Source organism: Ammospiza nelsoni, chromosome 10, assembly GCF_027579445.1.
Source record: "Ammospiza nelsoni isolate bAmmNel1 chromosome 10, bAmmNel1.pri, whole genome shotgun sequence".
Classification (NCBI taxonomy): Eukaryota; Metazoa; Chordata; class Aves; order Passeriformes; family Passerellidae; genus Ammospiza; species Ammospiza nelsoni.
The window spans coordinates 6,602,862-6,619,984 of NC_080642.1; the positions used below are offsets into that span (position 1 = coordinate 6,602,862).

At 44.5% G+C, this 17,123-nt stretch overlaps 1 protein-coding gene across 1 annotated transcript in view; it reads left to right on the top strand.

Annotated features, from left to right (window-relative positions):
- The first annotated feature begins 2,180 nt into the window (after positions 1–2,180).
- Positions 2,181–17,123, top strand: part of LOC132077799 (calcium-activated potassium channel subunit beta-2) — a 138,007-nt gene continuing 123,064 nt past the window's right edge. The window contains exon 1 of the mRNA XM_059479693.1: positions 2,181–2,290. Coding sequence (XP_059335676.1) covers positions 2,253–2,290 — 38 coding nt within the window. The 5' untranslated portion in view covers positions 2,181–2,252. The remainder of the gene's footprint in view (positions 2,291–17,123) is intronic.

A 17,123-nucleotide genomic window follows, 5' to 3' on the forward strand; every position in this document is an offset into this window, starting at 1 on the left:
TGCTCCTGGATTTGCACAATCACTGCACTGGAGGGGAAGGTGGAGGGTACCCCTGCCCAGGGAGCAGCTCCCAGTTGGGAGACAAGCAAGCCAGGCCTGGGGACACTCCTGTCATTCCAGAGCCTGTGTGCCAGGGCTGGGGACACTTCTGTCCCTCCTGGGCCTGTCTCTAGGGCTGGGGACACTTCTGTCCCTCCTGAGCCTGTCTCTAGGGCTGGGGACACTTCTGTCCCTCCTGGGTCTGTGTGCCAGGCCTGGGGACACTTCTGTCCCTCCTGAGCCTGTGTGCCAGGGCTGGGGACACTTCTGTCCCTCCTGGGTCTGTATGCCAGGGCTGGGGACACTTCTGTCCCTCCTAGGTCTGTATGCCAGGGCTGGTGACACTTCTGTCCCTCCTGAGCCTGTGTCCCAGGGCTGGAGACACTTCTGTCCTTTGTGGGTCTGTGTCCCAGGGCTGGGGACACTTCTGTCCCTCCTAGGTCTGTATGCCAGGGCTGGTGACACTTCTGTCCCTCCTGAGCCTGTGTGCCAGGGCTGGGGACACTTCTGTCCCTCCTAGGTCTGTATGCCAGGGCTGGTGACACTTCTGTCCCTCCTGAGCCTGTGTGCCAGGGCTGGGGACACTTCTGTCCCTTTCAGGCCTCTGTCTCAGGACCATGCCTTACCTTGGCACTGTGGATGGAAGGATTTCAGGTTTGCTCATGGCTGAGAGAGTCTTATATGGGAAAACTACCTCAGAAAACAAGACATGGAGGAGATGCTGACTGCAGTTTTCAAGGAGCACCAAGGAAGGGCACAGGCAGACCCACTCCTTTGGGTCTGAGGAGATTTGGGAACCAAGTGGATCCAGATCTCTTAATATTCCAGATGGGAATCAGATGGCTCCTTTCTCCCATGATCTGCCTGATCATCTCATTACATGAGCTGTGTCTCCTCGTGTAACTCATAATTTTTTAAAATCCACCAGCCCATGGAGATGGAAAACAGCAAAGCAAGATGTCACAGGGGCATGGGGATGGGGCTTGATATTACATTTAATAGGAAAGCTCCTGCAGCAGCTCCTTCACACCTGCTACTGCATACAGCATTTCCTGGCTCTGTGCTCAAGGCAAACTTCATTTACCCTGCTGAATGGAATCTTAATTTCTCTCAACCTCCCTGAAGTAGTTCCAGGTTTGTTCTGAGGCAAGGGAAGAACCTGATACTGGCTTTTGGAAAACAAATGAATTTGCTGCACCCTGGGAGTTTTCATACACGATACATCCATCAGCTTTCCTTTCTGACTAACATTTGGCAAGATGTACCTCTCGGATTTTTTTAATTCAAACCAAACTGTTTGTTATTTCTTCCAAGCCACACATCAACTGTCAGCACAGAAGTTTCCACACTGCCCCTGTGGGCTCACACACGTAGCTACCCTATGACCTACACCGAGGAGCAGCCCTGGCTCTTGGAGAAGCTCAAATCCACTGAGGCAAGAATGTGAAAACACAGCTGGGCCCAGCAGCTTCTGCTGCTGCAGCAAATCCCTCTGCCCCTCCACACATCTCCCTACCCTGAAAGTCTTTAGAGGTGAAATCATGAGTTTTCCTTCTCACTGCAGTTCTGTTTTGGCACTTAAAAATCCTTCTTGAGGCAAGGACAGTTTGGCATATTTTCCTTGTCTGCCCATCAAGCTCTTAAAAAATTAAGTTATTAATCATCTGAACATTCACCTCTGCTGCACTTGCTAGCCAGAAACTCCCATAGGTGATTATTTCAAATATTACTCTGCTTCTGTTGAAGACTTTTGAATTTAAAAAAAAAACCCTGAAGCATGGACAAATGCACCTTGTCATAATTACTGCCCAGCAGTGTATTTTTAAAGCAGTCAGCTGAGCTTCTAGTTTATATTTCAATAATTTGCTTACTCGGTAAAAAAAACAAAAGCCCAAAAAAACCCCTGACAAACCCCACATTCATCACTTAGTTTATCTGAGGTCTCCTCTATAGCAAAGCCTTGCTTGTAAGGAGGAAGAGAAGTTTGCAGCTAAATTGTTTTGTAACAGATGTATCGATGGAAAAAGTTACTAACTGGGAGTGTTCTCTCCTTGCGAGTCTCGTTGCTATTAGTGCTGCTCTGTAGGGTGTAGCTTTCCTCTTGGGCTTCTGTGTTTGCTTTACGTGTTGCTTTCCTCTTCCTTTTGCTCAGGAGCCTTTTTACGACCTGGCAAAATAACCCAGAGCAGCAGCACGGAATCTGCAGGACAAAAATGAGCCTTTGCCTTAAATATCCCCGAGACAAATGGAGGTGAGTAGACACGACTCTGGGCTGGGGAATTGCTCTTGGTTTGCTGTTTAGAAGTTATTAGCAACTAGTACTTTGGATTTGTTTGGGGGGTTTTCCCCCTGTTTGGCTGCAGTGTTGAGAATTTAAGTCAGGCATGGAAATATAGTGGAGTTGTAATTGCATCCAGGCCTTGGGTAGGGATTATAGAGTTGGTTGGGACAGAAACCCTTTGAGCAGGTTTTCCTGGGCCTTCAAACACATTTTCCCTCCTCCTTTTCCCTGGTCCTGAGAGTATCTGTGTGTTTCTATTTCCCTGTGCAAACTCCACCTGATGAGAGCATTTACCCTGCTCCCATCACCTCCCTGTACCTCATCTATAATGCAGAGGTTGTATTTGCTCAGCTGTATTGAATCCTGCTATAAAAGCAGGGTGCAGAGGGCAGCTTCTGGATGCACAGTGAATCTCTGTAACTAATAAAATATAGCACCTGCCCTGCTTGGAAGTGTCAGTGTGAAACCAGACTTGACAGGGTAAGTGATCTCAGTTCATAATCCCGTAATGCTGGTACAATTTGGTGGTACTGGCATAAATGTGGTACTGAGAGCTAAGCTGGACTTTGAGATAAATTTAAAATGGTGTCTTTAAAGGAAAATTACTCTGTATGGGATCTGATGACATGAGATCTTTTACTCATAGAATGTCATACCTGGCAGTTGAGTGGATGAAAATGATTCTCTGTTGTACAAACAAGACTCCACATGAGTCAAAAATAGGCAATTAAAGACTTAATATTCTTGACACTCCTTCTTTCTGTTTTCTAAGGTATCTTTTAAGAATCTTGAAATTTACTGAGATTTTTTTTATTTTCTGTACTGTTCAATGAGTATTTCTAATATCAAACTTTTCGGTTACGTTAGTTTTGCCTGCACACCTGTGGTATGTTGGTCTCCTGTTGTTTTTTCATGGAGTTTGCTGACTCTACTTCCAAAAAAGAAAACATTGTCATTTCCTGTTTACTGATAATTCAATTTTATATCTATTGAAAAGTTTTCTAGGAAAAAAATGATAGCAAACAACTGTAGGTCAGAGACACAGGACTAGTCTATATATGAAACAGAATGAACCTATTCCTAAAATATTTTATGTAATGTAGAATCAAAAAAACAACTATAATAATGTAAAGTCAACAGATTTTTAGATTACTTTCCTCTCCAGCTCACAGAGAGCAGACACTTTTCCCTCATGTAAAGTACCAGAAAGCAGAGTTGTGTTTTGGTGCATGAAGGAAATGTAACTTCTGGGGGGACCCTAACTCAGCAAGGGTGTTACAGAGGGACAACCTTGAACTGAGGATATAAAAATTATCTTTTGGTCATTCCTCTGCCTTCTCCCTCCTCTCCCACGTAGACCCAAGGTTCCTTCACCCTGCCAGGGTGTTCATGCAGTGAACTGGTTTTATTCATCCCTTTCCATAGCAAAGAGTTCACTGCAGCTGATGGGAGATTTCACATGTCTGTACCAGAGCTGACAGTATGACTGTTCTCTGGGCTCATGGAAACACTGAGTTTAGCTGCCTTCTTGTTGGCAAACCCAAGCCCAGACAGCTGAGTCACCCCACACAAAGCAGCAGCTTTGAACATTTGCTTTTCCAAAATACAACCTTCCTCTTTCACCAAGGCTTCCAGGACACTTCTTGCTGCAGAACTTTGCTTTTTGTATGCTACACTGGGACAAAAACACAGGCAGTCCCACACTGGTAACAAGGGAAGAGAGAGAAAGTCCTGTGTGTGCAACAAACCCAGAAGGGAGGCCGGGATTGTGTCTAAAACCATGAACCACAGACACAGAGAAAAGAATTAAAAATAACCCGAATAGTTATTTTCACAACCTGATTTTAAATAAGGGAGTATTACTACTGCTTTTCAGTTTCTCTTTTTGGACAGCCTGAAATGCTGCCCACAGCCTGTGTAAAATCTGAAGGGGCAGGTTTTGGGCACATGGAAATAACCCATTGCAGTCATCAAAGCCACATGAGGGTGATGTAGGACCAGTCACCCCTTCTCTTCTGAGCTCTCAGCTGGAGTACAGACCTTGGATTTCTGCTGTGAGCAGTTCATGCTCACAAGTCCTTCTGCTATTGAGTCATTCTAGCTGGCTATTATATTAGTTATTTTAGACTATTTTAATTACTATTCTACTAAAAAAAAAAAAAAAGGCAGAATCATATGAATTGTAGAATCCAGAGACCGAGAAAAATAGCATCTGAGGAAGAGTGCACAAAATATCCACCAGTAAAATAAAAACGTGCTGGGGAGTCAGTAGAGAGTGAAGAGAAAGAAACACCAGAGCAGCCAACTAGAAAAAAAAGGCCAGCATAAGGCTTGATAGTCACAGGAAGATCAAAAATAAAATGAAACTATTTTGAAACCTCTCAGCTGGAATACATTTCAGAAGAGCCACCTAGTCTCAAAGAAGGCTGTCAGAATGGCAAATTGAAGTCAGCAGGAAAATTTGAACAGGAGATGTCTTAAAAAACAGGCAAAAACAATTCCTATAAGTAATACCTGACATGTCAGAAAGTAAAATACTTCTATAAGAGAAACATTGGGAATGGGCAAAAACTAAATTTGAAAATCTTTCACCCAGTGTTTTACTACCTGCTGCTGGAGATCTGACAGCCATTTAAATTATTTCTCAAGCTTATTTAAGAAAGAAAAAAAGAAGCTTGCTTTGCCATCCCCTCAATTAGAGAAAAATCATCACATCATTTTATGTTGAGAGTTAGTTGATGAATGTCGTGTCATATATCACTGCCTCTGCATCTGACAGGAATCAAAGCAGACACTTTGAAAGGCAAGTGTCTTTGAACTGCTAATTATGCTTAACAAAGAAAGTGTTTCACATGTTGCTTCTTAATGAAAATTCTGCTTTTACCTAAAAGGTTTTTCTCCCATCTTATTTCTGGACAGCATGAAATTATGTTGAAACTAACAGTAATCTATTTATTTCTGATTATACTGGGATGCTTTAAAAAGTGGGGGAAATATTCTGTGTTTCTTGCATAACCAAAAGCTTCTGGAGATTTGTTGAGAAATGGTGGCAAAGATAAGCCCCTGGTAGAAATTTTTTTCTTTTGGATACATGGTATTAAAGGCATCTGTGAATGTTCTGAATGTGAGAATAGTATTTTAGCTCAATTCCTCTACCCCCAGGAATTTCTTCTTCCTCAACTTTCTCTTATTCTCAGAGCAGTGCAAAATACCCCAACAAAAGCTACACCCAAACAAATCTCAAACAAGAGCGATTACCAAACAGGAGGATAATTTGTAGGGGGAAAAAGGTAACAAGGGTTGGGCCAGCAATTTGGCATTGTCTCTTAACTCCACCTCATTTAAGTGCTTTGCATAGGGTTCAAAAAAAGAAAAACAAATACATTTTAAAAAAATCAGCAAAACCCAAACAACAAACACCCAGATTTCAGTGCAACCTCTCAAAGCCTCAAATCTTTTGACTTATATCCTTTTCTAATCTTAAGGCTTCTGAAGTGATGCCAAAAAGTGAAACTCCTGGGCTAGGAAGCAAGGGGTGTGTGTGTGTCTGCTCTGCTTTGATCTGCCAGAGAAGAGATTGTTTTTCTGGTCAACATCAAGCCTTGTCTCTCAAATTAGGAATCTTCAGTCTAGGAAAATGCTGGAATATGAGGCTGTGGAGAAAGTCCCAGTAACATAGAGAGCTGCTGGCAAGTCAGGAATTGATGGTAAAACCTGCAGTACCTGATATGCATAAATAAGTCTTGTACTGTTACTCTCCATCACTGGAATAATGGATTTTCCTGCTGTTAGCCAGACCAGAATTATTTTTTTAAGTATAATATTCTCTGTTTTATATTCCATGAAGTGAAGAAGGGAATGCAAGATGTGTGCTAGCTCCTCAAATTGTAAGAGACAATGTAAGCTCAAGAGTGTTGATTCTCATTTTCCTTAAAACTACTTTTGAAAATCTTTACATATACAGGTGGAATAAAAATGACAGTCAGGCCTGTTGACTACTTTAGAATTGCTCCTTTCCATTGCCAATTTGTCCCACACATTCCTGTGAGGTATGCAGTTTTGGGAAAATGCTTAAAACATATAAATAGTACAAATCAGTCAATTGCTGTTCATCAGTAAATAAGAGCATTCAGAGGCACTGGCACACAGCAGAGCCTGGGATTAGCTCTCAATTGCCTCTTCTGTGAAATCTCCCTGCTGTTTCCTCACATCCATTCACAAACATTCTTCCTTTCCACCCACTCACAGTCCCTACAAGAGTGTTTAGGAGCTCAGCTATTTTTCTGGGATTAAGATGTGGATATTAGATATTAAAAGCAACTTTTAAAATCCATAATGTGCTGGTGGTATCCTTAAATGCTTCTGTTGCCCTGGCACTGACTGGTGTGAGCTCTGTGATGGTGCCAGTGTGACAGCCCTGGTGGGATGCTGAGCTGCAGGAAGCAGGTTTGGTGCAATTTCCAGGAGGTCCTGGGGAGAAGTCCCTGGATTTGAAGTGTGGAAGAGGCTCCCCATGGAACATGCATCAACCTTCTCCCAGTGATGGTGACACTGAGCCTGGGGGATTCCTTTTGTGGGGCCATGTTTATGCACACCATCAAAATGTGCTCAGGGATGAAAACTGAAAGGAAAAGAAGAGGATGAACAGAGAGTTAGTCCAATTTTACCTTATGCCCTGGGAAGGCAAAGAAAGAGGAGAGTAACCTCAGTGAGATCACTAATGAGCACTACCCGAGAGCTGCTCAGTAGGGGCCCAATCCCTTTTGTTCCAGTCGAGGTCTTAAAGGCAACTGCATAAATACTTCACACCAAAAACCCCATCCAGCTAAAATTCACCTATGCACATTACCAATAACAACCTCACAGGCAAATGTCAGCCTGTATCTTCCATTTCCCATTCCTGAGATCTGCATGTCCCCAAAGGATCAGTGAGATTCCTGAAAGCATTAGGAAACCACACAGTGGATGTTGTACAGCACATTAACACCCTAGACAGAAGCTGCTGGCTGAACAGCTCTATTTTTCATGAAGCACATATTTTACTTTATACTTAATGAAGTGGTGTGTGATTCAGGAATTCTGGAAATTATTTTGGAAAACAGGTTAGGCAAAACAGAGAAGTGGTGCAGGTAAAGCTGAACCTGCCATGGGGCAGTAGATGGACCAAGTGACCCCCTGAGGGGCCTCCCAGTCTTTCTTTTCCATGATTTCTCTACCTTAATGCTTCTGTCTCACTAACCAGACAGCTGGCCCTGTGTTAGTCCACAAACAAGACAAATGATGGAGGCTGGTTTAGATGAGGCCAGTTTGGACTGGTGTTTGGGCTGTTTTGTTTGCATTTATGAGCAGCCATGAGCTCTGGAGGAGAGCTAACAGGCTCCATGCATGGCCAGTTATTGTCTGTGTTTTCAGACAACTGAAGAGCTGAAATCTCTCCCCACAGCAGAAAGGTTGTGCATGCAAAAATTATCCATTTCACAACCTCTGTAGAAAATACCCAGTTGCCTACCCTAGTCTGTGGTACTGCTTGTGTGGCACATATTCCTCATTGCATTAGAATTCCTGTCACAATATTAAGTGAGGGAGTGGACTTCATCTGTATGTTTGGAGGCAGAAATTCTAAAAACTACTATAAAAAATGTCAGTTCCTGACCTTATTCTCCAGCTGAGCCCTGAGAACTTTGGTCTCTTTTGAGAGGCTGCTATCAGCGTGCTCAAACATGAGCCAGGTTAAGGCAGGTAACCCTGAATTCCTGGGGGTGTCCTGGCCTTGCCTGCCTGCAGGATAATGAGCTCACCGGTTCCAGGTGTTGAGGCTGCTTGGAAATGATGCAGCACTGGTCTGAGTGTTACTGGTAGCACTGGGAAATGGAGCAAAGGGAGAGGAAACCTCACCCATTCCATTCCCACCCACAATGAGTGCAATCCCTGGCAACAGCAGCTCCTGCTGTCTCCAGTGAGAGTTCCCCTGAATCTCAGTGCATTTACTGTGCTCAGGAGTTTTGTTAAGAGATTGAAAGCCCTGGATTTAGAGCAATCACAAAGCAAATAGACTTGAAAATAAGTATATTTGAGCAAGAAGTGCCAAGTCCTCATCTGGTGAGGAAACTTTCATCTCCTCACATCAGTCCTTCTCCAATTTTCAGTCTCAATTGTACACAGGGGAAACTTAAGATTTATCTGAGTCAGAATACACCTGAGTTTTAGTTCTTTCACTGCTGAGAAATATGTACAGTTGTTCCCATTATTTCTATTTCAGAAGGGTTGTTTTGTTGGTAGTTTTTTGACATCACCCCCCTGGTGTCTTTTTAATTTTCTTTTCTTTTGAAAGCTCTTATTTTTGGAGCTTAGGAGTCATAATGAATAAAAACCTGTGAGTGCAATTCTGTCCAGATCCACGTGTTGAGTCATGGGTTGCTCTTCTGTACGTGCAGGAGTCCAATCTTGTCCTTGTAAGGGGATTGGCAGTAGCTTTGGAAAGATCTGTTCTCTTTCCCAGTTTGCAATCATGAGCTGTACTTCCAGCTCACTTTTTATATAAAAGCAAATAAACATTTTATCTGCAGGCATCAGCTATTGTCTAGGTAACCATCCCTATATCTGTGAGCAGCTGCACAGGGTGGGAAAGGAGGCTCTGAATTTGTTATGTGGTCTGAGTGTATCTCACACTGTTCACATTCATGCTACTGTTAGGAGATCCTTTTCTTTCCCTCTCTCTCATCCTTTACTCCACCCAAACAAAGCCAAACAAGTGCTTCCCACATCTCTGTCATCCATCATGTACCTACTCTTTCATCATACCTGTGCAGCATTTTCAGAATCAATGCTTACATTTTGTCAGTTACTATTAAACAGTTTTTCAGTGCTCTAAATCCCTTGATCTGGAGAATGCCCAAGCTAATGAGGTGAACAGAACAAAACCATTTCAGGCACTGCTGGTTCAGTGAGACCCTCAGCTCTATCCCTGAGCTCCTCCTCACTTTGAAAAAGAGCTCACTTTGCCTCTTGGAGTTTATTTCTGACCTTTGCCTCCTTTCACCTGTTTGAAATATGTTCTTGGCAACTGCTTGGGCAGTACTCCCTCACAGATCCAGCTAGGGACTTCTTAGTGCTGTCCTGGGGGTAAATGTCACCCTCACAGCCTTATCAGCACACCAGACAGACGCACACCTGCATTTCCACCCCATACTAATGAGTGAACATTATTACACATTTTGTTAAGCCATAAGTACAACAGCAGTCTTAGGCAGTACAACCCCGGCTTGACATTGATCCTACTCTAAAGGCAAAGCTCTGCTCAGGCAGGACAAGCTCTCAGGTTTTGATGGCTGCTTGTGTTTCCAGGTTTTGGTAAGGAAAAGGTGTTGAAAACACGCTTGAAACAATTTATAATCGACTTTTGTGGCTCCAGATAGGTTAGATAAACATGGGAGTGAATTTGTTGAGGAAAACAAGCTGCCATTCTGAACAGCTGGAGGTTCAGCCATCCCCAGAGCAAAGTCCATCAAACCCAGAGCTGTGGCAAACTGCCAGGCTGCTGCATGTGTGTCACTTTGATGGTCACACAGGAATGCCCTCTGGGCAGGAGGGGATTAATGATAACTCTCTGAAGCCCCAAGTGCCTCATTTTTGATCTTCCTGTGGCAGTATATTTCTTCCATTTTCACTTTGTTCTCAAAGCTTCACTCTTCATTTAAACCCTCTAAGGAAACTCCTTGCAAGATGGATGTACATTACCCTTTCAGGAGAAACAGAATCTCCGTCAGAAAAATAAATACTGAAATCTGTTTAGTAATGCCCCTCATGTAGACATCTCTCTCTCATCTTCTTTAAATATTAGTTCAGAAAACAGCTTTCATTGATAGAAATTTAATTGCCATAATCCAGATAGCATGGAATATTTCTATAGTGATGCTCTAATGCTAATTTGCAAGAATGGGAGAACATTTGCCATCCTAACAAATTCCTTTTCTCCTTGGATGAAAGAGACAGCAAAGACAGTGCCCCTGGCTAAGTGGAGACATGAGATAGATATCCACAATGCTCTATATGTGAAGTCTAGTGTTGGAGATGTTAATAATTTTCAGTTTCACTCCTATGGAATTAAAACTAAAGCTTTATATTCATTTCCAAGAAGAAACCTGCTTGGAAATAGCCTGACTTGGTGCTTTGAAAGATATCAAAGATTACCTCTTCATAATGACCTTGAAGATGTGGATCCAAATAATGATATCTGGGTATTTATAAAAATGGTTCTTCTCAGAGCTGCCCATTAGAGATAATTTTGCCAAATACACATGAAGTTTATAAAACCAGAAACATCTCTTATTTAATCTGAAGCTGTCCATGAAAGTGGATGGAATGAGCCCTAAATCCCAGTCCAGCAGTCTGATGTAAGAATTAAGAGCCACCATGTGAGGTACAAGATTTGGTGGACACTGTTAGTAACTACAATTAAACTCAGTGTGCAAACCCATATGCTGATGATAATGATAATGATAACACCAACCAGCCTGGACAGTATTTCTATATCACCCTCCTCTTTTTCTAAAGTGGTGGTTTAGGGCTAAAACTGTGGGTGTAAAAAGATTTCATTTCATTCCTCAGGCTAGGTACAGGCACAGGGCACAGTCACCATGATTCACACTCCCTGCTTGTGGTTTATCCCTGCTCAATCCAGCCCTAACTTGTGTCTGTGAATCTGACAAAGACTGTCCCATCTCACACAGCCTGCAAGCACATTCCAGACCCACCAGGAACACACTGCCTTGCCCTAAAGCTAGAAGTGCTTGGGCAGAGCCGTATCACCCCTCCTTACCTGCCAGAAAGTAAAATTAGGAAAAAGACTCCTACAAAACAGTACAGAGCTCAAGAATTTAGTTTGTCTGCAGCCCATGGTGAGACAAGAGAGCCATTCAGCCAGCCTGCTCAGTGGGGACACTGGGGACCAGGGGCAGGAGACAGGACAGCTGCATCACTCTGCTCTGCCCAGGCTTGATGTGCACCTTGGCTTGTCAGGACCAAACAAATTCCCCTCTGCCTGTGAATTCCACAGCCCAGAGAGCAGATCTAGGCCAAAGTGAGAAAGCAGAACCTGCCAGCATACTTGCAAGGACTGTTGTGAGTCCTGCACAAATATTATTTGTGGGGAGCAAAAAGAGATTAGCATGTAACCACTGGCTCTCAGTGGAGTCACCTTCAGAGCAGTCAGGCACAGTCCAACTTAATCTGCCTGCATTTCCAGAGCCCTGATCACTATGTATCTTTGCATCATGGCCATCCATCACAGCACCAGATTCTCATCTAAATACTGCCAGCAGCACTGTGAGCAGCAACGTTCCCTCCTTCTCCCTCTGCATCTTATTATTGAAGTTGCTGCTGGCAAAGGAAAGGAAAGTGGCTGTGTCCACAGTGACATTAGCAGAGCTGTCAGCTTAATCAATGCTGATCCTTTCCCCCTCATCCCTGCTTCTCTGCCTGTTCTCCTTTTTGAGGCAGCAGAAAATCCATATAAATTCACCCTTGTGCACAGCCATCCAGAAATCCTGCTGGTGTTCCATGAAACCTTCGGTACCCTGACTGTCTCCAACTCCTCCACATGCCATGTCCCCCTCAGCCACCAAGCCCCCCAAACAGAGCCATTGCCAGGGCTCCCAGGGGCCAGGCTTCTCCTGGACAGCAGGAGCATCCCTGGGAGCAGCCAGAGCAAGGAACCCATCTGCTCTCTGCAGGTTCCTCATCACAGAGGAAACAGGATTCCAGCAGCACCAAAGGCAGAGCAGGGCACACGAGAGGCTGGGTGCTTTGACAGGGACCATACTGCAACCAAATAAACTTGTAGCAAAGTTTCCCAAACCCTTGGAAGCTAGTTTTTAAATAGTCCCTAAGCAATTCCATTTAAACAAAATGTGGTTTTCCAGTTTGGAAAGGAGCAGGTAAACCTCCACTAGTGGTGCAACCCTATTCAGCTCACTCATCCCACTGGGCCATCATGGTGTGTAAAGGGTGTGTAATTTTTGTATTATAAAATTATAAAGTATTTCTGCAGACAACACTTCATAATGTGAACTGCAGAGGATTCATCAGAGGGGACCCTCCTGGGCTCCAGGTACCCCATTAACTCAGGCAGAACAAGCAGGCATGTGTGAGTAGAGAGCAGCCGTATTTGGTCATACAGTTGTAAAAGCATGAGATGCACAGGCATCTTGTTTGTAATTTTTGTTTGTGTAGGGTTTAATTTTTTTTTAAAGACAGTTTTCAGAAATGGGGATTTATTTTCTTGCTCCTCAGTTCACCAGGCTGATACACAATCCATGGTGTGCCTTGTTTGATAGGTGTCAGTCAGCTGGAACTGGATTTCATGTAGCAAACCACTAACAATGTACTTGGAGAGGGAGCATGAGAGCAAAGACAGACATTCTTGGACAACTGGCATTTCAAAAGTTTCAGCATCCATAATCCTCCTTCTCTGCCTTATGTCTTGCACATTTAGGGTGTGGGTGTTTGCATACCCCTGTCTCTCCCTGCCAATTGTCAGCTCAGTGCAGTTCTCAGCCTGCTGTCAGTGTCACTCTGCCCTGTTGTCACCTGCCATTCCCTGCAGTCTGCAAAGGGAGTTCAGTCACCTGCCCCATGGTATTCAGCCACAGGGCCTGCAGCGCAAGCACAGCCAGGGGCTTTGCCCCCAGCTCTCTCCTCCATCCAGCCCACCTGAACCACAACCAAGGCACAGCCTGTGCCAGGGACAGGAGGGATCACACTCAGGGGCTCAGCAAACTCAAATATTGTCTTTCCTGCAATTTCTCCCATTGCAGAATAGTTATAGCCTGACGCTACAGATGTGTTCCTTATACTGTTAACAGTTATTCCCTATAAATTTTCTCTTCTCCACTGTGTGTCCATTGCTCCTCTGGCATTATTTTCTTTGCAAAGCAGTCAAGGAAAATTTAAGTAGTATGTTACTGCACCAGGTTTCCCTAAGATTTTGGGGTCAGAGAAGGAAAGGTTTGTTTCTTCCCCCCCATGACAGAAAAAGCCTCTCCAAGCTGCACTACAGTATGGCAGCTAACTGCATTTCAGGAGCAGTAATTCCACCTGGTCGATATTCCCACCAGCCCAGCTGTGGAGAGCTGGTTGTTTCACATCTCTAGATTGCACAGTGATATCAACCTAATCAACTCCTGTCTCAATTTTCAAATCTCATTGAAAACCATACCTTGTCTTCCTCAGCAGTACTGCTTCATTTTCCTCTTCCACCGAGCTGTTATTTAATTCACTGGCAGTAGCTGGAACACAGCTCACAGGGTTGACCTGGGATCACAGCCCGTGGCTGAGCAGTCCTACAAGCTTGGACAAAGCACTGTGCCCCTGTTTCCTCATCTTTGACATAAGAGTAATGTTTCTGCTGCCAAGGGAGGCTGGAGTAATTATGCTTCAGGAATATTCAATGCTAAACATTTCTAGCAGTCTATTTATCATTTTTATAGAGTAATGGCTTTCAGGAATAAGAGATTAGAGAATAGCCCTGTAGTTACAGAGCTGGGCTGGAGTACAGGAGAGCTGCCTCCTGAGTCTTAGGAAACAGAAGAGACCCTAGGCAAGGTTTGGGCTTAAACCTTTAGGATGGGAAATACAACCTTTTCCTCTATGGAGGCTAAGTAATTCCTATTTGTGAGTTTGGAAACACAACATTACTGTTAGCTTTTAAGTGAGTTGCCACTTGTACAGTTCCAGTATGGATTCAGTTTATAAGTAAAGGACAAGAAGGAATAACTGCAGTTAGGAGAGGATTTGCAGCAATTGGTCAATATATGTTCCATGTATTTAATGAAACCTTGCACACCTGAATTAATTCAATGAGGGAAATGTCTCTCACAGCCAGTGTTGACTTCAGTAGTCATTTATGACAATGAACAAGACAGCTACTACTTGTGTCCCTTTCACTGCAAATAAGGAGCACACCATCAGACCCAATACCTACTGAAAAACCAGCCAAGGCTGCTGACAGTCTGCAAAATCAAGGCACAGGCTCTGAGGGTTTCCCTGTTAGAGTGGGTTCCAGACCAGCCTCTCAGCCACCTTCCAAGAGTTAAACACACGCCACAGCTGATCTCCCACAGAAGTTCTGAAGAAGGAGGAGCCCAGCAGATTGGATTAATGCCAAGAGGTGTGAGCAGACAGAGCCCACCCTGCTGCTGGCTCTGCCCAGCCCAGCTGCTGCCCACCAGCTGCTCCAGCTGCCATGAAACCCCACTGCAAACGCTCCTGCTCCGCTTCTTTCTGTGTTTCTGAGCGAACCCTCGGTTCATCTGCTGCTTTTTAAGCAATTAATGAACCTCTTGAAGCATCTGGTGAGCAGGGGCTCTGCAGGTCCCCTCATTGGCAGCAGCTCCCCCCCTGTGGCACTCGTGTGTTCTGGCCTTATCGGCAGTGCCTGACCAACAGTGCCAGCCAAGGGCTGTGGAGTGCACTGACACATTCCAGCTGGCCACTTGCCCTTATCAATTCCATAGGTTTGATAAAATACACACATTAATTTATTAGCATCAGGGAAGTTACTGCCAGAGCTGGCCTCTCTGCAGAGCAGTGTCTGGGCCTGCACAGGATATGCTTTGTTGGCAATTATGCAACTTCCTCTGTTGAGTGTATCTTCCTTTAGCCCTTTTCATTCATCTAGACAAATACTTTAGAGGTAGATTACAGAAAGCTTTTTCTTTTTTCCCAAAGGGTTAAGAAAAGCTGCAGCAGCAGAGATGCTCATTTGAGGATACCAGCTAGATGTTGGAAAGGAAAACTTTGGATAGCACGAAATGTGCCTTGTTGGACCAGGAGATGGGATTGAGCCATCTCTCTTCTCCTAGAAAGGAAAACCAAGTTACGGAGCTCAGATTTTTTAGTCTTAAAAGCTAATGACAGAGTGGGAATCAAACTTCTACTGGCTTTATTCCTTTGAAAGTCAGAAACAGAGATAAATCCTTCCCTTCATTATGCTGCTCCCAAAAGCAAGAAAGAGGTCTCTCAATGCTGCTGGTCAAGTAGGAGAGAAAGCAACAGCCTCAGGTACACCTGCACAGTCCTGATCTTTGCAAATCATTCTAGCTGCACAGAGTCTTGTTCATGAGTGTTAAAAATAAATTTGTTTGCTGACATGCTTTATTGACTTTACTAATCCTGCATGGCTCTATCCACCATTTGTTGCTGGAATTTCTGGTTTTGATTAAGAAATGAGGAATTTCCAGAGCTGCACGATGTTGCTGCTCATCACATGAGAGTGAGGTGCATTTCCCCTTCCCCTTCAGTAACCACAGAACTACCTCCACTCTGTCCTAGGGCTCTCAATAGCCCAAAGCAGCCAGGAGTGCTGGTTAGTGACTCAGCAGTGGCTGCAGGAGTGAGAAAGGGCCCCTGGTTATTTCAGGCTGGTGACCAGCACATTAGGAACCAGTAGGTGAAAACACAATGCCCATTACAGTCGCTGACACCTAAAGGCACTGCCTTCCAGTTTTCTGAGATTTAATGCTGCAGTCTCCTCTCAGAGCAGACCAGTTTTATGTGTGCTTTTCCAACCTTAGTGTTGATCTTATTTAAACTGAGATATAATCCTAGCAGAGGCAGAACAGCTCTAAGGTCAGGAATATCCCTTGGGGCAGGGCCTCAGTCCGTGCCACATCCTCCTGGTGCTTTCCTTGTCTGCTGATGGCCAGTGACACATGTAGGAAGGGCAGCTTTTGTTCATTTTCCCTTTGCACTATTTCTAGCATCCCTATTTTCTCCAGAATGCTTAAATACCAAAGCAAGTGCAGATCCACAGCATTGGCAAAAGGCTGCAAAGGATGAGCTGGTTTCTTGGTTTATGGAGCAGCTAATGTCAGAGAAGTGGCTTAATTGGAATACAAAACTAGTTTTGTGAGGAAAAGAAGAAAATATCAGATGTAAAGGACTGTTTTATCTTTTAGAAAAAGCTGGAAGAAACAGCCATGTAGAAGGCAGCTGTATCCCAGTGAGCAGCAAGGTGAACAAGGAACCTCTGGTTCAAGGAGAGAAGGAGGAGTCACTGAGTAAAAATTGGTTGCCCTTTCCCCTTCCCTACCTGCTGGGAAGGTGAGTGATCAGAAGACTCCCACAGAAATAATTTCTGGTGGTCTCTTTGGCCTCATAGATCTGGCAGGTCTGATGTACAAGGTATGAATGGTCCTGAGATCCAGGAAGGTTGGGTCCATTCTGCTTTAACCCAAGTCCTCTGGGACACTGGGGAAACTCTGGGACACTCTTGGCCACAGCCCTGCAGTGGTGTGGGTGCTCCCTGGGCCCGGCAGCGCCTCTCCTCAGCCCCCTGTGCCCCTCCGTGCGGAGCCCCCTGGGCAGGGCTGTCCCTGGCATCCACCTCTAGGTGCTGCTCTACTACCAGCTATGGATTCCCCGGCAGGAAAAACGGGACAGGGATGGCAGCAGCTTCTTCACGATGCAGGAGGAAACTACAGCAGCTCTGGATCACCAAAATGTGCCTTTTTAAAAGTGTGGTGTTAATTCTTGCATAAACAGCACACCGGGCACAGCTACCCCATCACATCTGCCTGAGCATCACCTTCTGCTTCATGTTTTGGCTGAAGGAGAGCCTTGGTTTAGCTTTTCACACAAAGGAAAAAGAAGAGGTTAAACTGAACTAGTGGCATTGTCAGATAGGAGTTAACCCTGCCAGGTCAAGGGCGAGGACACAAGTGATTTTTCACAGACAGCAGTAATGCACCTGGGGCTGACTCTGGAGAGTGAGGGTTAAGGCTTCAGGCACTAGCAAATTAGCATT